The 20,724-nt window shown below is 46.4% G+C and overlaps 2 protein-coding genes across 2 annotated transcripts; one reads left to right on the top strand and one right to left on the bottom strand.

Moving 5' to 3' along the window:
- Positions 1-6,283: 6,283 nt before the first annotated feature.
- On the top strand, positions 6,284-6,941 carry PtA15_4A653 (uncharacterized protein; the record flags this gene model as incomplete). Its single annotated transcript, XM_053168559.1, has 2 exons — positions 6,284-6,351; positions 6,425-6,941. The coding sequence occupies 2 exons, from the start codon at positions 6,284-6,286 to the stop codon at positions 6,939-6,941; spliced, it is 585 nt and encodes a 194-aa protein (XP_053019756.1).
- A 3,637-nt stretch (positions 6,942-10,578) lies between these two features.
- On the bottom strand, positions 10,579-11,369 carry PtA15_4A652 (uncharacterized protein; the record flags this gene model as incomplete). Its single annotated transcript, XM_053168558.1, has 2 exons — positions 10,579-10,600; positions 10,723-11,369. The coding sequence occupies 2 exons, from the start codon at positions 11,367-11,369 to the stop codon at positions 10,579-10,581; spliced, it is 669 nt and encodes a 222-aa protein (XP_053019755.1).
- Positions 11,370-20,724: the final 9,355 nt, after the last annotated feature.

The following is a 20,724-nucleotide window of genomic DNA, read 5'->3' as shown; positions in this document are numbered from 1 at the left end:
GGCGGGTCAAAGTTGATATGGGGGGGCGGTTCTGTGCGTCTCCAGTTGGTTGAGGAAGAGCCGATGACTCTACCAGTCAAGCGGGGCTGAAAAGTCGTCTCTTCTGGCAAATCATCCGAGGTCTCCCGTCCTTTTCCTTTGATGTTCCTGAGTAGAAAAGGGTCGTTCTTGGTTTTGGCCTGTTTGTTGAAGTTGCCAAAAGACGGGCCCTCGCCATGTGAGTCGGTGGAAGGAATGCAACCAAGACGACGTTTGAAGAAATCATTCGTCAAAAGCTGTGGACCCAGAACACTTTCAATTGTCGGGTTTTTTGGCGTTGTGCAGTCGACAGTTCGTAGTCCCGGAATCGCACCGAGTTTGGGTTTTGGGTACAGGCGTCCTGATGGTAGTTTGTTATCGGACATGATGCTTCAGGTGGCGACTATTGAACTTGCGAACCTGGGATGGAGAGATGTGGACGTGAGAGAAGAAGAAAAAAGAAAAGGGAAGTTGTCCACGGTCGGCGTAGGCATTCCAAGGTCGAGTAGAACCACGACCCGACTTGTTGGGCTACACACAAAGTTTAAACCAAGAATGCTACTCCTTCAGCGGCACCGTGGCTATGGGTGATCAGTCCAACGTAAATATCTGCAGGATATTCACCACGGGCTCGCTTAAAGAGTAGTAAACTAAGAATATACCCGTGAGCGTTACCACACAAGACTAGGATTTACAAGAGGACTAAACTCCCGAGGTCGAATTCGGTCGGATAATCGGTTAGAGAGAAGAGAAAAAAAACGATGGAAATAGGTTATTATTATTATTATTATTTTTGTTATTGTTAATGTTTTATTATTTTATTTTATGTTTTTTTTTTTTTTTTTTTTTTTGTTGATGCGTAGGTCGTTGATGGTTGGATATAAAGGAAAAAGAAAAAAAAAAATCGAGTGTTAAGGTAGATAAAAGGTGATGATTTTATTTTGTGACTCGCCGGCGGACTACGGTTGCTCGTCTGGGATGACTACGATACTCGTTCTCAGTGAGAACTACTGGAGGAAGGCTTGTCCTGGTGCCGGCTACGGATGTGTATGATTTCTGGACTTTTGAAGAATTTTCGAGCTACTCCGGCGAGAGGCTCATAACCTGTTGGATGGAGAGCTCAAAGGAATCGATACTCCAAATCTATGAGAGGGAAATAGACTAAGTACTATGTACAAATACCTGTGACAGGTGTTGGAGTCGAGATATACACCAGTGTCACAACACCTGTGTCATCCTGTATCATCAGTTAAGACTGGTATAGGAGTCAGACTTACCTGTGTTGTGAGGGTTGCTTTGATCTGTGGCTCGGGCATGATTGTTGTGAGGCTGAACTGGTCGAGGCAGAGGAGGCGCGTTGCCAGAGGTGTCAGGCAAAGTTTCACAAGGCGCACACCACCAACCTCCTGCTTGGTTGGGAGAACCAACTGCTTGTGTTCTCCCTTGTTGACAGTTTGCAGTACTCTGCTGGGGCCCTGACCGGGTTTTTCTTTTTCTTCCAAGAGCCCAGAGCTTATATTCTTGCTGTCAAGGGTCTTTTCTTCCCAACAGCGAGTCCTCTTGCGGCCTCAGAGGGATTTGTTTGCAGTTTGACCGTGTGCGAGGACCGGCTGTCCCTGTGTGGCGAGTGCTGGCCGGTTTTCTGGTGCGTCTTCCGTGCAGACAGCGAGCGCACGCTGATTGTCGACACAGGCTAGACGCTCTTTGGCGACTTGGACGGACCCCAACTGGTGCTTTGTGCGCGGCATCTGCTCCGCCAGATCGCCTGCGCTCTTCCAGTTGTTGGGGCCACTCGGCTCAGCTCTCTTCTGCTTAGCCGGGGGGAACGTGAATGCTTTCTCCTCACGGGCCATGAAGGGCTTGATAAGAACGGCCAGAGAGTGATGCCATGGCACAATGCGGAAGCCTGCAATAGAAACCAATGAGACTGCTGCTCCTGTTGCTGTGTATAGATCCGGCCAGCCGTGCCTGGGTAGCTGTCTAGTGACCACATCCAAATCAGATATATACAAAAATATAGTTGAATCAGAGTGATGGACTGGGAGGCACTTATTTTTGCGCTACAAACCTCTAAAGCCGAGTCACTTGTGTATTAGATCATCATCTGTATTCGGGGTGGTTATCAAGGCTTCTATCCCCGTGCTAGTAATTGTTGGAGTTGTGAGTGTTGCACGGAGATTCTTGTCCTGGTCCAGTCATGAGCTGCAGACCAAATATCATGTGCTTGAAGAATCACTGGTCTAGTCAGCTTGTTTGTTGCCTCCCTCATTGACAGAAAAGAACTCACAAACAACATAATCAAGCTTCCAGGGTACTTTTGCCACCTTGGTGGCCAGGAAGAGAACGGTCGCTTCATTATCCTGACAATCCAGTTGACCACCCGAGTGCATTGATGGACTTTGAACAGACTGAGATTGGCAGGTTATGCCGCCACACAGATCTTTATGATTGCCGTGGGGTGATGATTATTGAGGCGCATAGCGGAGAGGCTGCCGGAGTTTGTTACTGCGGAGCAAACTATGATATTGTAAACCTAACCATGATGTATATAGTTCAACTTTCTCTCCACACGTTTTACCGTATTCATCATCACTTCACAATATCATCCACACACTCACTCCGCACTCCCTTACCGGTCGCCCGCAGGTGTGCATCCACCGCTGGTCGTCGTGTCTACTGTTTGCATGCTCACATCTCATACGCTGTGTTCTCAGGTGTGCATCCACCGCTGGTCGTCGTGTCTACTGTTCGCGTGCTCACAGCTCATACGCTGTATTCTTAGGTCCCCTGGCTTAGTCTCCATTAATGATCAGGTGTGGTCGCTTTCCCATCACCAGAATGAGATCACGGCTTGGCTGGCAGCTTCCAGCGGGAAGGACCCGGGCGCGGGCTTCCACGCACTTTGGGGCTTGGGTACCCACACTTGAAAAGGCTTGGCGGGGGTGGGGCCGAATCGAATTAGGGAATTTTGCGGGAAGCCAGCTGCTGAACATCAAACAAGAAAGGAAGAAAACAGAAAACAGGACAATGTTGAACCTCCAGTCAAGCCCGAACAGCCCATGCCAGGAGGGACAGGTTACCAGCAAGTATCAATCAATGATTGCATTTGAACGGGCTACCAATTTTGGCAACAATGAGGATGATCAAGCGGATCCCAACTCTTCCACCTGGGAGCTGTTTTCCTGTAGTGTTGTTGTGGAGTCGGTCCAGCAATGGGATGACGAGCTTGATGTGGGGTGTTGGTAAGAGCTTGTAAGCTTGTAGATGACAACAGAACTCAGAGTACATATTGGGTTATGTTTTGGGAGGCGCCAAGGGCTGCCATGGAAAGGACAACTGTAACCAGACCAACATGGGCTGAGGTTGATACATAAATATGTAACGGGTTGGGCAAACCAAAATATTTGCTTAAAAGGAGGCCAGGAACAGACTTTTGTCCCCAGAGGAGTGGGTTTTGTCCCTTCCTCTCCCTGAAGCCCCCCCTACTTTGCTTTGGTGCGGATAGGGCGCTTACTTTTATTTAATTTTAGCCGGCCCCTTTTTACTTGTTGCTCTGTCACAAGCTGGGGGGTCAATCCAAGGCACTCACATGTTGGGGGATTATTTTTTCAACGGTTCTCTGGTGTTTTAAAGGTGGAATTTTGGGGTTTTTCATGGGCTCACAGGCCAAAACCACGATCCAGGTTTCCACAAAACTGTGGATTTAATAAACTTGGATTTATTTGGACTTACTTCGCGCACTGCAAAAAGCTCTTTGCCCACTGTGCAGTGCGCGAAGTTTGCAAACACTTCGCGCACTGCGCGTGAAGGGCGCAAATTTTTCAAATGTTTTTTTTGACCAATCAATAGACAAGTTTATTATTGTCCTCTGTGAATTTATTTGGAGCTTTTTGAAGCTTCTCTGTATGCTTAAAAATTCCACCAATAAAAAGAACAAGTAAAGTCATTTGGGGACCTGGAATCCATGTTCCCACCAGCCAAAAAATCCAAATAATTTAGTGAATCATGATAAATATGTATTTAAACTTTTTAGAATTTTTTGGCCACTTTGTGCAAGAATCAGGCTTTCAAAAATTAGGAAAGTTCACCACTTACTGGCGCATTTTGGCATACATTGAGAAAAAGTTGCTGGTTTTTGAAAGCCTTTTCCTTGTACAAAGTGGCCAAAAAGTTCTAAAACTTTCAAATACATATTTAATATGATTCACTAAATTATTTGGATTTTTTGGCCTGTGGGAATATTAATTCCAGGTCCCAAAATGGCTGTACTTGTTTTTTTTTACAAACTTACTTCGCGCACTGCAAGAAACTCTTTGCGCACTGTGGGGGTTGTTGTCTCGACGTCCCGCCCCCAGTGCGCGCTTTCGCCACGGCTCTTCGCGCACTGTGCATTCCCCCCAAAAAACGGCTTGCATTTCTTGAGATATTTTTTGATTAATCAATAGAATGACTTTTTATGATCCCCCTAAAAAATAATCAAGTCATCTAGGGGTCTCCTTGAGCCTAGAGAAAATTGACATGAAAAAATCATATTTTAACACGGCAGGGACCTGTAATACCGCTTCCTGTGCCCCAGTAGCACAAAAAATTTCACAGTATCATGGTACATGTGCAAATTCATGATCTGATAATTTTCAGAATTTTCACCAGCTTTCCTTTAGCCCAAATAGGTATTGCGTTTATTATTTTGCGTATATGTATAACTTTTTTGTTACACACAACAAAGGTAAAAAATTTTGAGAGCACAGAGAAATATGCTTCAAATTAATTCCCTGAAATTCCTAGCAATAGTGTGTCATTATAAAATGAGATATAAGGGGTGCGCAGCAGGCTTAGTAGGAAAATTACTGCTAACTGTATAGCTTTTTTGTTACACAACCAAACAGTCCTAAAATTTCAGAAATGGTTTCATTGTGAATATTCTCCGCGCCATAAATTTTTTGGCAATAGTGTGTCATGATAACATGAGATATAAGGGGTGCGCGGCGGGCTTAGTAGGAAAATGGCGGCTACATGTATAGATTTTTTGTTACACGCTGAAACAGTCTGAAATTTTCAGGAATGTTTCAATTTTGCATATTCTCCGCGTCATAAAGCTCTTAGCAATAGTGTGTCATTAAAACATGAGATAAGTTAGCAGTCATTTTCCAACTAAGCCCGCCGCACTACATCTCATGTTATCATGACACACTATTGCCAAGAAATTCATGGACCGGAGAATATCCACAATGAAAACATTTCTGAAATTTTGGGACTGTTTGGGTGTGTAACAAAAAAGCTATACAGTTAGCAGTAATTTTCCTACTAAGCCTGCCGCGCACCCCTTATATCTCTGGGAAAAATTCTGAAAATTATCAGGTCATGAATTTGCACATGTGCCATGATACTGTGATATTTTTGGGGCTACTGGGGCACAGGAAGCGATATTACAGGTCCCTGCCACGTTAAAATATGATTTTTTCATGTCAATTTTCTCTAGGCTCAAGGAGACCCCTAAATGACTTGATTATTTTTTAGGGGGATCATAAAAAGCCATTCTATTGATTCATCAAAAAATCCAAGTTTATTAAAGACACAGTTTTGCCACAATTAAAAAAATCAAGATCAAGGGTTCCCCCTGTAAAAACACAAAATCAAAAAAAAAAAAAAAATCAAGGGTTTCCCCAAGTTACAAAAGGGTAAAAAAAAAAAGACCACAAATTCACCTCCCAATAAACATACATACAAAAATAAGCTGATCTAATACAAAAATAATCAAAGTGATCACATGCAAACCTCAACCAGCCTTCCAACATCAGCAAAGCTGTGCCCACAGGCGCAACACCCAGCCCGTGTCAAGTGCACGGGTCAAAAGTGATGGACGTGAAGGCCCCCGGCCCGCAGCAAAGGCTGCAGACCAGTGGGGGGCCCACTCTTTAGCCCCTCAGACTGTGCAAGTGCAACAGCGGAGGGGGTGAGGGCGAACCGTCCGCTGGAATTACAGCGGCAGAGGACGCCCTGGGGATTATCCAAACACACAAGAGCACCCCCTCTTATATTGCATGCTCCCCCAGCAAGCTCGCCTCAACTGCCCCTTGACTCCGCCCTGCATGACTCATATCCTTGACAGCAATGCCACCGCCACGCCGCTGATGTATGTCTGACCTGCGCGGCACCGACTACAACTCAACAGCCTTTGATCACCTGGAGGCTGAGCCCACGCAACCATCGCATCTTACCTCAAGTTCTTTCTCCTAGGAAGGTTTGATACAAGGTCATCAAGGTGATGAAGAAATCCAATCGGCTGACCAACGGAATAAGAAACTTGTCGCTGAAATCAAAGAACAACAGTTGGTTGAGTTTGGTAACAATTTTGTCCTCTGCAGCCTCCTCAACACCACCCTCGCCCCCCTAAGAACAACTTCAGTAGCCCTGCAAGCGCCTTCAACACCCTTGCTACCGGGCTCGGCAGGATCACTCAGGGCAAGATTGGCATCAGCCCCGACCGCAGCTTCGACTACGCCCCCCCTGAATCCTTCACTTTGATCCCCTGTAGACCAAGCTTGACCACTCAGAATAGTGGCGACAGAAGCAGTGCTGCGAGCCATTATGGTGGCGCAAGCTCCACCTCGTTCTCCTACGACCTTCCAGGATGGTGTGCAGCCGTATTGAGCGTGCTTCACCTGCCCAAGCCGGCCGGAAACAACTCGACAACAAGTCGGAATGAGACAGCAACCGAGGAAGCCGGAGGGCTCATTGGCAGAGACGAACGGGTTCTGGGTCTATCTCTTGCATATCCATCAGCTTGCCCTCTTACAGCCCTGGCTCAAGCTGACCACCAGTTGTGTTGCCGCGCGTCCAGAAGCCTGCCCCAGCAGTTCGAGACATTTGCGCTTCGGTCCGCGCCAGCAGCTACTGGCGACCTGGTCCATGATGGCCGTTGATTGCACGATGTCCCCGACCAGCCCCAACCCCTTTTGGATTCCATGCGGTGAAGGACCACCAAAAAACGACTCCGGCCCCCTCTCAATCTCCCTCTCCAGAACACGGTCCCCCCTTCCTGCAGCGCAGATAGACGACCGGGCAAACAATCAACTCCGGCCTTTGTTTTTTTGGTCTACACAGACTTGATCAATTGCTCAACCAGTTTGATTGCACCCCCCCCTCCTCAAAGCTTTTTTTTAGGCTGCAAAGATTGACCTCAGGCAAGATCTTGAATGGACAAGCCGAACAATCGCCCCCCCTCTTCTTTTTTTCATGACTCAAAATGATAGCAGGTTGGTGAGTGGCCAATGTCCCCTCTCCCTTTCCCATCTCCCTCACGCTCTCCCTGACCAATCAACAACAAAAGACCGTTGCGACCGGCCTTCCCAACAACACCCTGCAGGCTACAGAGACAGTCCAATGACCTGCTTCAATCCTCCTCTCCCTCCGCAACCTCCGATCAACCCAATAGGCCGCTGAACGGCCTCCAAATGTTCACCAAACTCTTTATAACACCTCTGAACGCCCTCAGACCTCCCCAAGCAATCGAGCAACCCAGAGGGAAAGCTGTGACTCATGGACCGCTTATGACGCCGACATCACCCCTTTCACTTCTCTTGGACTTGACCAACCAAACAATTGTGGTGCCCTCTTACTACAATTGACCAGATGGGCCCCACCTCCCTCTTTTGTCCGGTGGTTTTCGGACAGACCAATCAAGCGTGCAACATACATCAGTATTCTCTCCTGTTTCACTGATGCATATGATGTTGAAACTGTACAAAGTAACCCAAATGGAATGTTTATCATTATCACTTCATTCCAATGGGGAAAAGAGAACAAGGAGACACATGTGCCTTGCCAAATGGCAAAAAAATTACATTTCCTTATGACTGCAAAAAAGGTCACCATTATGATGTTTGTAATTTTTGTTAACAAGTTTTGAAAAGAGACTACACATAATTTACAATGATGGAAAAAAAGGACATAGGAAGGAATGAGATAAAAAATGGATATAGGGGGGAAAGGAATGGTTGATGAAGGAAGAAAATGAGAAACAAATGACAGATTTTTGACTTCTAAGTTCTTGTTGTGACAAATTATCTTCCCAACATGGTGATGAAAAATAATTCTATCTAAAATTATGCATTTTACACTCTTCCACACAAATTAACCTAGATGTATATTTTTTCCAATACAAAAACAAACTGCAGAAAAAAAGACAAATTTGCAGTTTAATTTACCCTGTTGATGATTTTTTTTTTCAGGGGTGGAATACAAACAAAGTTTCTGGTGCATGGTCTTGTAAAAATCTGGGAGATAATATGTCAAAAATATGGGATATGTCTACTATTCTGGGCTGCATTCATCATCAAACTTGACTACACCCAAGTTTACTTGCCTGATGTGGACTTCACCACATGTGAATATCTGCAGAATTCTTTTGTCAAAATAATGCTTTGTAGATAAATTGTGCCAATTTTGAAGTGGTAGACACATCATTTGGGTTGAATCTACAACTTGGCCAACAGGACAGAAAACATATTGCCACCAGTACTTTGGGAATTGGAATGAACATAAGTGAGGTGTGATGCTGACAGGTTGATTGTGACATTTTGAAGGAGGTATAAAGGAAGTTGGAGAAATGGGACCAGGTATCTGCAGCGGCGAAGCCGCCTTGGCCTCTAGTATCTCAAGAAATGCAAGCCGTTTTTTTGGCAGAAAATGCAGTGCGCGAAGAGCCGTGGCAGAAGCGCGCACTGTGGGCTGGACGTCGAGACAACGACCCCCACAGTGCGCAAAGAGTTTTCCGCAGTGCGCAAAGTAAGTCCGTTTCTTTATTGGTGGGATTTTTAAGCATACAAGGAAGCTACAAAAAACTCCAAATAAATTCACAGAGGACAATAATAAGCTTGTCTATTGATTGGTCAAAAAATAATTTGAAAAAGGTGGGCCCTTCACGCGCAGTGCGCAAAGTGTTTACAAACTTCGCGCACTGCACAGTGCGCAAAGAGCTTTTAGCAGTGCACGAAGTAAGTCTGAATACTGATTTTTGTATGTAATCCTTCTTTGGGTGCATTTTGTGGCCAATTCTTGATTATACAATATTTACATGAAGGATTAGGAATAGGGGGTTACTTTGAGTGGGTGACCCCCCTTAATTCATATGAGGAATCTGATTCTGCAATAATAATTTACTAATTATTATTATTTACAATGTTATTGCAGTCTTTTGGATACTTGATGTATCTCTAAGGCTGACACAAGGACTCAACTTCCAAGCACACATTATTGACCCCAGTGCTCATTGAGTAGGGCGATTCAAAGTTGGCCATGCACAACTTGCATGCAATTTTGCAAGTTGGTGTTCAAGGCTTTTATCTAAGTTTACTAGAGGCCAAGGCGGCTGCGCCGCTGCAGATTTCATGGCAATTCTCCAACCAAAAATGGGTAAATTTGATACCAGTAACGGTACCATATCAATAGTTTATCAAGTTTTGCTTTGTTACAGCTGCCCTTAGCAGTAATGGCAGGGCACTACCCACAGTCAATTTTTCTCACTTTTCTTTTCCAGTGCCATTACATTACTTTTTTTCAGAAGAAGTTCATTTATATCATGTTACAGTAATGTGCTGAAGGCCTGTGACCTGTTCATTCATGGCACAGGCACCAAATATTTCAAAGCTATGTCAGATTTGGAAGAAGTAGCCACCAGTACTTTTTTCAACCTGAACCATGATTGCAAAATGAATCATCAAAAGTCCCTTGCTTTGGAATGCCCTGGTAAAGCCTGGGTTGCCACCATGCTCTCTTGCAGAAAGTGAAACCCATGAAGGATGGACTGGTAATTGCAAAACCTTGGTGTGAGAGCTTTCACCCTTTTTGTGGTAGTTTTAGAACACCCCCCCCCCCCCCCCCCTTATGATGTATTCTCCCTACAAATAATCACACCTGTGGTGCCAGTTTAAATGCCTGAATTTTCTTCTTCTTTTGGTGTCAATCAAATCTTTTCTCTCCTCACAATCTCATCCCTTTCCTCTCCCAAGTTTCTCATTTTTGAGTGTTTGGCCAGAAGTGTGTCCATAAATTCCCCCAAATTGCCTGAAGAGTTAATTGAAATACAGAATCATGTTCTCCCTCCACCTTGACATATGGGTGAGGGAAATAATTCCCCTTACCATTTCTGGAGTACAGTGAAGCTGAGATCCTCAATACCCTTCATCTAAGGTTGCTTTCTCACAATCAGTATGTGTTGTGTAAATTCAAAAAGTTGGTAAAAAGCAACCAACTTTTTGAATTAAAGTGATATCTCCAAAGCTCTTAAATTGGAAAATTCTGATAACTCAAAAGCCTTGACTTGAGTCAAATGGAAATCATGCCTTGTTCCACAACCAACAATGAAGCTCTAGACTGGGAGTACAAACAAATTATACAAGATGTAAGTAATTAGTGTCATAAGCAAAGCAGCAACATGGGATTGATATGTGAAAAGTTCAACCAAAAATTCACAACAGATATGCAGGTTTTTTAAAGAACAAGGCCCCCAAGTCCTTATTTGCCCTCCAAGGCAGCAGAGCATCGAGCGTGTGTGATTAATCACCAAGGAAGCGACAAGGTCCTAAAATCGCGAACAAACAGGTGATTAGGACATTAACCCCAGACAGACACACATGTAGTGCCAAAGCGCTGACGAGTTTGCTTTTGAACGGGAACCAGCCACTTCTGTCCACCCGGTTGGACCTCTTATCGGTCCGCACGACCGGAGCATCTTCTTCGGGGATGCAATCCCCCTTGTGGCAAGCGATGGCCATGAGGTCTGAACGGAGCTGTGAGTAGTAGGCCTGGGCAACGGGTCTCTGATGGGCAGTCGCCGCCTCAATCGCGCGAGCATGTACATGGTCCGCCGCGAGGGCGGCAATGAATCCCTGGACATAAGGGGCAGAGATGGGGGGGTCTTTGTTGAGTTCAAATAAGCCCGGGCCGCCAACGTGGAAGACAGCATCTTCTGCTTGCGCGGGCGGAGCTCTTGCTGCCGCGATGGGGTCCGGAGAAATCGGCCTCGGAGGAGAAATTGGCTGGCCAGCGGTCTTGAGCCGCTCGACGTTCCGTTGGTGGGCCGCAGAACGGACATGGCGACTCCAATGCGTTGTCCCCCTCGCTAGGGGACAGAGCTTGCAGTAGTATGTGTTGTCAGAGTAGGTGAAGTCAAGGTTGGGGTTCATTTTCAGTTGCGTGGTCGGAGAGAGGTTGTGGGGGTGATGGATCTGTGGTGATGGATCGAGGGCCGGAGCGGTATGAATGGGAATCAACGGGTGCTGCAACACCCCACTCGAGCAGAGAAGCCAGGTCCCTCGGCAGGGGGTGTTTCCTCCCCAGTATGGTATCATTGCCTGTAAGGGTCGCCAGCCTGAAACAGGGGGCATGCTCAGGTCGATGGCCAGCGTCATCAGGTCGCTGAGGGGCCGCCTCGCCCGCGCGGTGGGGCCAGACGCCTCAGTGGGTCGCCACACAGGCGACCGGGGCATGTAGGCAGCGTGGGGGCGGCCCCCTGATGCGGGCCTTGCATGCCGCCTACCTGACCCGGCCAACCCGGTGGCGGCCCCTAGTGGCGCCAAGGCTGCGCAGGTGATTGACGCCTGCCCGACCATCCCGACAGGTTGGCCTGCGGGACGGACGACCAGCAGGCGCCCAGGCTGGCATACAGCAAACTGAGGTGGTTCGTGACGCCACCTGGCCTTAGGCGCCCCGCCCCCTATCAGTGACGCCACACTGGACTCCGGGTCAAGATGGCGTCATGTAGCGCCCACCGGGCGCCTGTACGGCCCTGGCGTCCTCATGGCGCCGCGGCTTTGCCCGATTCGTCCGGGTGTGTATAGCGTAGACTGAGCTTTGACTCAGAGTATTGGCCGCCTGAGGGTTCGCTTGGTGCTCAAGACGAGGCGAGTCCCTGTGGCTGGTCTGAGTGGCGTGTGGCGGGGCAAGGTGATGTGACTCTGTTGTCAAGGCCGCCGTGGTCGTGTGGCGTAGCGGCCGTTAGTACGGTTGCGGTGTGGTAGCTAGATACGGCGGTGTTTGGTGTCCGTGGCTTGGGGGGGTGGGTAGTGTGCGTGGAGGGTATCAAAGGATTGGCGTGGTCTATAAAACAAGGGGGGGGGATGAGGGTAGTTTTCCTCAGGCGACTCACGAGCTGTAATTCCAGCTCGGGGGTCGTCTCACCCCCGTCCGCTGTTGCAATTGCGCAGTCCGGCGGGGGATGCTTGTGGGCCCCCCTTGTGCCTTAGGGCTGGGGGCCTTCCTCCCGACGCTTTTGGCCCTGCTAGACAGGGAAGGGCGGAGGGCCACGATGCGTCAGCTTGCTGCGTTAGGTGGCTGGGCGCTGTGGTGTTCTGTGCCTGTTGCAATGCCAAAAGGACATATGCAAAGGTATTGGGATAGTACAGTTACATACAGGTGGAACCCATTACAAGAGGAGGAGATAATCTTACACAACAGTTACAACATTTACATACATACACCCTTTGGTCACCGCGGCGGATTGGACGGAAGAATACACGACGTGGATACGAGGACGAGGGAGGAGGAAGGAAGGAGGACCAGAGAGAGGCTTTGACCCCCAAATCGTGGAAAGGAGGAGTATTCTAGTTGGGTGCAGCGTGCATGGAAGGTGGCTTGGTTACATAGCAACATATTCTGAAGGATATGGAAGGTGGCTTGGGTACATAGCAACGCATGACATCAGGCAGCGCAATATATGCAGGCAGATAAGGTGTACGAATAGTGTCACTGCAGCATAATTCCCTCATTGTTTGGGTGGCTGTGCAGTACAGGTGTACATATGCTGTGCAACTGAGATCCCCTGCAGCTAAATTCTCTCAAACACATTCCCCTGGAGCTAAAATCCCTCACTCTTCATTATAAAAGGAGCTCTTCTCCCCCCCATAATTTCTCTTTTTTGATCATCAGCCTACAGAGGTTTGGTCACAGTAGTAGTTTAGTAGTAGTTTAGCAGTAGTAGTATTGAGTAGCGTAGAGTCAGTCAGTCAGTAGAGTGTTAGTGCAGTAGTAGAACCAACAATCAACAACCAACCAACCAACCAACCAACCAACCAACCAACAACCAACCAACCAACCAACCAACAACCCATTCTCCTTATTAGCATATTAGTAGTAGTAGTAGTAGTAGTAGAAGTAGTGGTACAACTCATAACATCAACAACAGTAGAGGAACTTCACCATAACAAACCACGTTATCCTTAGTTATAACCGGTCTGAAAAACACATTGAATTAGATATTTAGGTCTGATAGAGATTACTATATAAAAGTAAGAGCTATCTTGGAATCTGCCACATTTTTCTTAAATATTGATTACAAGACTCTTGGTTATTTGCATAGTACTATTAGAGGGGCAGGTCTTTCAAACCACCCGTAGATTGTAATAGCCTTTCAACCTATTCATACAATCTATTTCCCCCTCAAAGGAACTTCGATTACCCATCCATCCCTGGAGTCCTACAGCGCGGTTTTTTTTTTCCCTCTAGTGTGACACTTGTAATTTTGTGCGCTTTTTTTTGTGGTTTTTTTTTACTGTGGCTGTTGCGGTTTGGTTGTTGCTTGTTTTGTAGGGGGGAAAACCTCTGATTTTTTTTTTTGTAATTTGTCAAGTTGTAGGGGAAACCCTTGATTTTTTTTTCTACAAACCTGAGACTTTAATATACTTGGATTAAAGACAGACAATCACAAAAACAAAGATCAAGGGTTTCCCCTACAAAATAATAACAAGAATAAAAAAGAAAGTCAAACAACAACACCAGAACCAATACCCATCCTCTTCTAGAGAGGTTGCAAGTATTGGGCAGATAACCCCCAGCGCACCGCATTTAAGGCAATTGCAAAGGGGGGTCATTGAGAAATAACCCTCAAACTGCGCAAGTGCAACAGCGGAGGGGTTGAGGACAAGCTGCCAGCTGGAAGTGCAGTGGCAGAGAACGTCCTGGGGTTAGAAAAATCCAAACCCCAGGTTTATATACCCCAACCAACTCACCCACCTTGAGATTTTGGGTATGTATGTTTACAAGAACTGTGTGGGCAGTCGCGAGGCAGCAGCGTGGCGGTGGCGTTGCCCTCCATGCTGTATGTTGTGTGTACCATGGAGGGTTGAGTACTGGCTGTACCAGTCACTATGCTCCAAGGCAGCGGGTTGCCCCTACTACAAAGGTTTGCCACGATGGTTGCTACATGCCGCGCCACCCACTCCGCTTGCCTCGCGCATTTCATTCGCTACACAGCGGGGCAGAGTCGGGGCGCCCAGCCGGCGCACCAGCAGTGCAGGCGCCAAATTGGCGCCACTGGGGCTCATGAGGACACACCGTCATCGTGACGCCCCCTGTCATGAACCGGGGCGCCACCGGTTGAGGTGACGCCCTCATGTGCAACATGGGATTGCCATTGACCTGCGCGCCCCAGGGACGCCCCCATTTGGCACCCCTACGCCGCCTCGGCAGGGGGGGCGCCCCGCGGGTCAATCATGGCGTCGCCGAGGCTGGCCGCAGGCAGGGCGGGGGGCGCCTTGGGATGAGTATGGCCCCGGGGTCGCCCGAGAGTCGGCCACATGCCTCCACGGCCGTACCGCCGCCCTGTTGAGGCGTAGGCCCAGAGAGGCCCCATCGGAGCCTTCGAGCTGGGTCGGGCGAGCCATGAGGGCAGCCCCGAGGGGTGTGGGATGCGGGCGGAGGGCGCTTGCATTCAACAACCCCCAGAAACACCTTGAAGAGACCCTTGGTTTCACCTCAGAGGTGAGGCAAGGTGAAACTTTAACACTTCCTTCCCCAGCACTTAGTGAGGTGAAACCATAAACACTTTCTGCCCCAGCCAAGATCCGCTTCTCATCCAAAACAACCCACTCAGACCCCACTTCACAAATTCACCCGCGCAGGACCACAAGATCATCAATCTGCGGCTGATATGGGCCCCACTGATGAGCCAGGTATGCCTTTTCTCCACTACTTCAGTTGTTTGTGACACACAGGCTCACATATTCCTCTAGAGATGGCCCCGACAAACCCGTTGCGGGTACCTGCTATCCGCTGGCAGGTACCCGCTGGGGGTCAGCGGATACCCGCTGGTGTGTGCGTGTTTGGGTGCGGATGTCTGAAATTCTGGGGAAATCCTGTTGGGTACCCGGGTATTTTTTGGCCACACCCGCGCACAGCTGTACATATGTGCGCCGCAGCTGTGCACCAGGATCCCCGACCCGGCTTCCTGCGCCGCCGATCATATCCCCCTCCCTCAACCATACCCGGCAACTCCTACATGATGGCCCAAACACGCAAGCAACCCCGACAAAGGTCAGAAGACAACACCGACAGAACCACCGTCCAGTCAAACAATGAAAACAATGATGAAGACTATCCCAAAGAAGATCTTGACTCAGCCGGTGCAAATGTATCTAATGGACCTGAAACAACCAATCAGCAGCAAATAGGTAAATCACTTCTTTTGTCATATAAATTCTTATGAATAAATCAGCTCACCAGCATTGAACCTGTAGAACATGCAACCAAACTTTCCCAGAATCAAGTAAGCTCGGCATACGCTTCTTACAAAAGACCCACATTGTTGGATCAGTTGGATAAGTTCAATCGCCGCATGATCGCATGGCAATGTAAGATGTATGTATGTTTTTCTTATTTTGGAGAAGAATACACAATATTAACAGAAACTGAATCTTTTCTTCTCACTAGCTGTACTAAAAAAATCAATTGCCCGGCATACGACTTGTCTTGCAGCAATCTTCTGACACATGCGGGTCAATGCCTGAGGAAGCAACAAAATGCTCCAAAGAACAAGTCGCTTGCATCATGTGGAATAGCAGGAACGGGTGACATAGACCCGCAGGAGGTGAGATTTATAAGTTCAAGTATTTCTATTGCCTTCTCATCCAAATTCTCCGGCTCTAGGTTTTGCAGCAATGTGCTATATGGTGCGCTGAAGGAGCAAAACCCTTTTTGGCCTTGGAGGAAATCAGCCTCAAGAGGGTTCTCCACCCAACAATCTTAAAGCATCTTCCGACTCGCAAGGCCGTATCAATTGCAATTCATAAGCTATACTTGAGTGTTCAGGAGAAACTCCTGGAGGAGTTGAAGGTAAGCTAATAGTTTTTCATTTCTTCAGATTGATTAGACCTTCTATTGACCGCCTCCAAACTTTCAACTTGCTCTCAGGTCCACCATGGGGCACTGTACTTGGGTGTCGACGCATGGCAGACACCAAATCAATACAATATTATAGGTGCAGTTGTCTACCGACTCTTGGAGGATGGGACCAGTAATCTTGTTTTGAATGCGATGCCGCTGGATTTTGTGCAGCTCAAAGAAAGGCATACTGGTAGCTACTTGGCTCGCGTTGTCCAATACATAGTTGAGAAATTTGAATTGGAAAATCGAGTATGTACACTTTCTTTTTAGTGTTGTTTTATTCCCTGCTCAGCTTTTTGATACTCCTTGACTCCCCATAGATCTGTGGGATTGTTTCTGATAATTCCGCAAACAACGGAGTGATGATTGAAGAGTTGGCGAAACTCAAATGGAAGTGATTCCAAGGTGAGCCCCAATGGATCAGGTGCTTTGCACACACCCTCAATCTCATCGTCCAGGCGATACTTCGACATTTTGCACGCCAAAAAAACACTCCCGGAGTTCCGGAGATTGATGCTTCCGATGACAAAGAAGAGGCCTGTGATTTAATTGAAAGGGATTTGAGTTTCTGACTATGTACAATGCTAATGAAAAATGGCTGATGATGAACCGTTATTCTGTCTCTAAATTTTTAGCTTCCAAAAACCTGACAATGACATCGGTGACTCCAATGATGAAGAGGGCGGCCACGATCTTCCTCATCATACCAATGGTGAACTTGGCAATGACAATGAGCTGAACCTGGCTGACCTCGAAGACATTGAAGAGGAGAGCATTGATGATAGTTATACTTTGGAATTGTTTTGCCGATCCCTTGCCAAGGTCAGTTCTCATTTGATTCTCGATCAAATTAAAACTCAAATCAACACCAAATTGTTGTCTCCAGTTTTGTGGAATCACAACCAAACTCAACAAGTCCCCGAACTCCAAGGCAAAGTTCATAGAGATTTGTCAAGAAAAGAACTGCAAGAAGCCTCATAACATCAAGCAAGATGTCCCAACACAATGGAACTCAACTTACTTGCAGCTTTTGAGCGTTGTTCAATGCAAGGACGCTATGTAAGTACCAATTGGATCATACTAATGAAGGTGGTGAATGAAACTGACTAAAATTACATGTCAGTATCATCTGGCAAAGAGATAAGCAGTTTGGCACCCATTGCAGCATTCATGTTAATCAGGAAGACTTTGACTTGGCGGCGGACTAAGTGAACGTTCTCAAGCCGTTTTATGAAATCACCCTTCAAATCTCAACATTGTCCTCCGCTTGGGTTGCCAAGGTTGTCGTCTTGATCAATCAAATCACCTCAACTCTTTCAGCGGCGATTGCAAACAAGGATGGTGATTACCCTGCTGCTTTACAAAACGCATGCCGAGCTGGTCTGGCCATCACAAACAAATATTATTTGCTCACAGACTGTTCGCCAATATACAGAATTGCAATGAGTGAGTATATTTTTCACTTCTAAATTCCTTTCCTATTGCAATAGAATTTTACTAAGAAAATTGGCCTCCCAGTTCTCCATCCGTCTTTCAAAGACAAACACTTTAAGCTTGCCAAGTGGCCCAGGGAGTGGATCGACAAGGCAATCAGACTCACTCGCAATATGTATAATAAGGGGTACAAGCCAACCGTGACTGCAGTACCTAGATTACCCAAACAAGGCCCACCAAAGGTAAATTTACTAGGTTCTTACAATCAATGTTGCTATCCGCTCAGCATAAGCTCATCACATTTTTTATTCAGGTACAAACGGGTGTTCTTGCTGGTCTAGGTGCGGCTGCTTTAGCCAGATCAGCCAAACCTGTGTCAGATCCATTGGACATTTGGCTCTCGGGTGGCCTATTTTTGGACGATGGCGAGCCAATCAATGCCCTGAAGTGGTGGGCCGGGCAGAAACAGGGCGGAAACAATTTCGACGGTCTCTGCCAGATGGCTCTTGACATTCTTTGTTGCCCAGGTAAGATTAGATCAGAAGTTTTCTTCATCTTAAGATCAAATACTTATCCGTTCTCAATTTATGCATATATAGCTACAACGGTTGATGTCAAACGCACTTTCAGCTTTGGCCAAGACTATGTCTCTGTCAGGAGACACAATCTCAATGCCAAATCAGTGAATAGAGGAATGGCCCTGTTGTTCTATTCAAAGAATGACAAGATCAAACCTCTGGCCCTCCACAAATACATGGAAAAGGAGAAGAACAAGTCTAAGAGTAAGGGTAAGGAAAGGAGCAAAAGTGGTGCCGATGGCAATGTGGTGATAATGGAGTGACTTTTAGCCACCCTGCTGTCACCATAGGAATTTATTGAGACTATATAACAAAATAAGAATGATTTTCTGGCTTTGTAACACCTTGTGAGTAGCAGGTACCCGCATGAACCCGGGCGGGTACCCGCATGAACCCGGGCGGATACCCGCACGAACCCGCTCTGAACCACCCAGCGGGTGCGGGTGCGGGTGCGTGTGTCCAAAATATCAAAAAAAAGCACCGGGTACCCGCACCAAAACGGATACCTGGTTGCGGCGGGGCCATCTCTATATTCCTCCTTGTCAAAAGACTAAACCCACGAAGAGAGTGTTACATACTATGTATTTCCCCAAGCAAGAAAAGGACTGGCAACAGCATGTCAAAAATGCCGCACACAAGAACAATGTCCAACAGCGCAATGAATTGAGGAGGTCAAGGGTACCCCCTTGGGAGCCTGATCCAACTCAGCAACAGGACAACTGGCAATTCCATGAAGAAGAAATTTCTCATGAAGATTGTACATGGGCTCACATGATGGCACTGATTGGGGGACTTAACACACAGATGCTTGAACCAGAGACAAATGATTCTTGGCGTCTAGAGCCTGGGGTTTAATATTGACAGAAATTCCATTTAACTGATGATTCTTGTATGGAAAACCTCCATAAATCACTTTTGCATACTGTGAAAACCCATTCATTAACCTTTCCACATAGGAACTTAAATGAGAGGCAATGGTCATTAATTGGTGTCTATACTTTGCCCCTTCCCATACCAAATGTAAGTCTGACTGATCCACTAATGGATGTGTTAATGTTTTATCTGCTTGCTATCTAGATTGAATTTCTTCAGATCAAAATCCACAATCCATGTTTCACTTGTTACAAATCACAAGACAAAACTACCCAATTCATGTTCAAACTGCACAACACTGAATCAACAATTCTTGCCTCACGTTAACTGAAAATTACCCTTCCTATCACCTCCATCTGGCCCCTAACTCAACTTTTACTCAAAAGGAATAATAGAATGTGATGGTTTTGGTCTCCAGGGTTTTAAACCCTGCAGCGGCGCAGCCGCCTTGGCCTCTAGTTGAACACCAAATTTCAAAAAAAACATTCAAGCAGGCTTAGGGTGTCAGCCTTAGAGATACAACAAGTATCCTAAAAGTCTGCAAAAACTGGTAAACCACTTACAAATCCTGAAATATTATTGAATATTCAGAATCCTTGTGTTAAATTAAGGGGGGTCACCTACTCAAAGTAACCCCTCATTCCTACTCCTTCACACATTCTTTCATATATGTACATATAGCCATGAAGCGCTCCAAAGAGCAGGAAAACTACATAAAAAATCTTTACATAAATTAAAATACATAAAATTATATTAATTAGTAAATTTCCTTTCCCCCGTGAAACAGGATCCACAGGTGAGAGCAACACTTAGTACAAATTGATATTACACTTCATATTAAGCTATTTTCACGTGACAATTGGTTATACAAATGTCACGTGTGGGAGTAAGGGAAGTTGTGTAATATTGTACAAATAGAATACCCATAACTAAGGCAGATTACACGTCTACTCTTGGCATTTACCCATAGCCAAAACTAATGGGAACATTTCAGCGCCCTCAAAGACCTCCCCAGTATTTAAGGAGGTAATTGAGCCACTGGAATTGTCCCCCCAGACATTTCACCACCCATTAACCTGTAAGTTAACTCGTGAAAATTCTCCTCTGGCTTATTAAAGCCACTACTTCCTTTATTTCTGCCCTCCTGGTACGAAATCCACTAGATCTTAACTCTAAAATTGCCAACATCCCTTATAAGCATTTATTACAGTTATATCTTTATAAATATTTGCTGTAAGACCTCCGCCTCTGATGCGCAGCCAATCAGTTTAAGCGCTTACCAGCTATTTCTACGTCAGAAACCTTATATATCCCTGTTCTTAATAAGTAAACCTTATTAATTACAAATATCTTCCTCTTACATAAGAGTGTTTAAACCCTTGTAGTGGTTACATACCACGTAGCAAGTTTGGCACATTATTGCCAGTGTTTTATTTCAGTACAGTTATAGTACTAGGGCAAAAACCCTTATTTCTGACGGGTTTTTACCCTAAGTTTCATAAACATAGCTGACATAGGGGGTGTAGCACAGTGTGGCTTGCATGCACTTTTGCAAGTTGGTGTTCAAGAAAGAACTTGAACACCAACTTGCAAAAGTGCATGCAAGTTGCAACTGGCCAACTTTGAAACCCCCTATTGTTTCTAACTTAACCAATTGCCTCTA

The sequence above is a fragment of the Puccinia triticina genome, chromosome 4A, assembly GCF_026914185.1.
Source record: "Puccinia triticina chromosome 4A, complete sequence".
Lineage (NCBI taxonomy): Eukaryota > Fungi > Basidiomycota > Pucciniomycetes > Pucciniales > Pucciniaceae > Puccinia > Puccinia triticina.
Note: the sequence above shows the minus strand (reverse complement) of the source record. Positions and strands in the feature narration are given on the sequence as shown.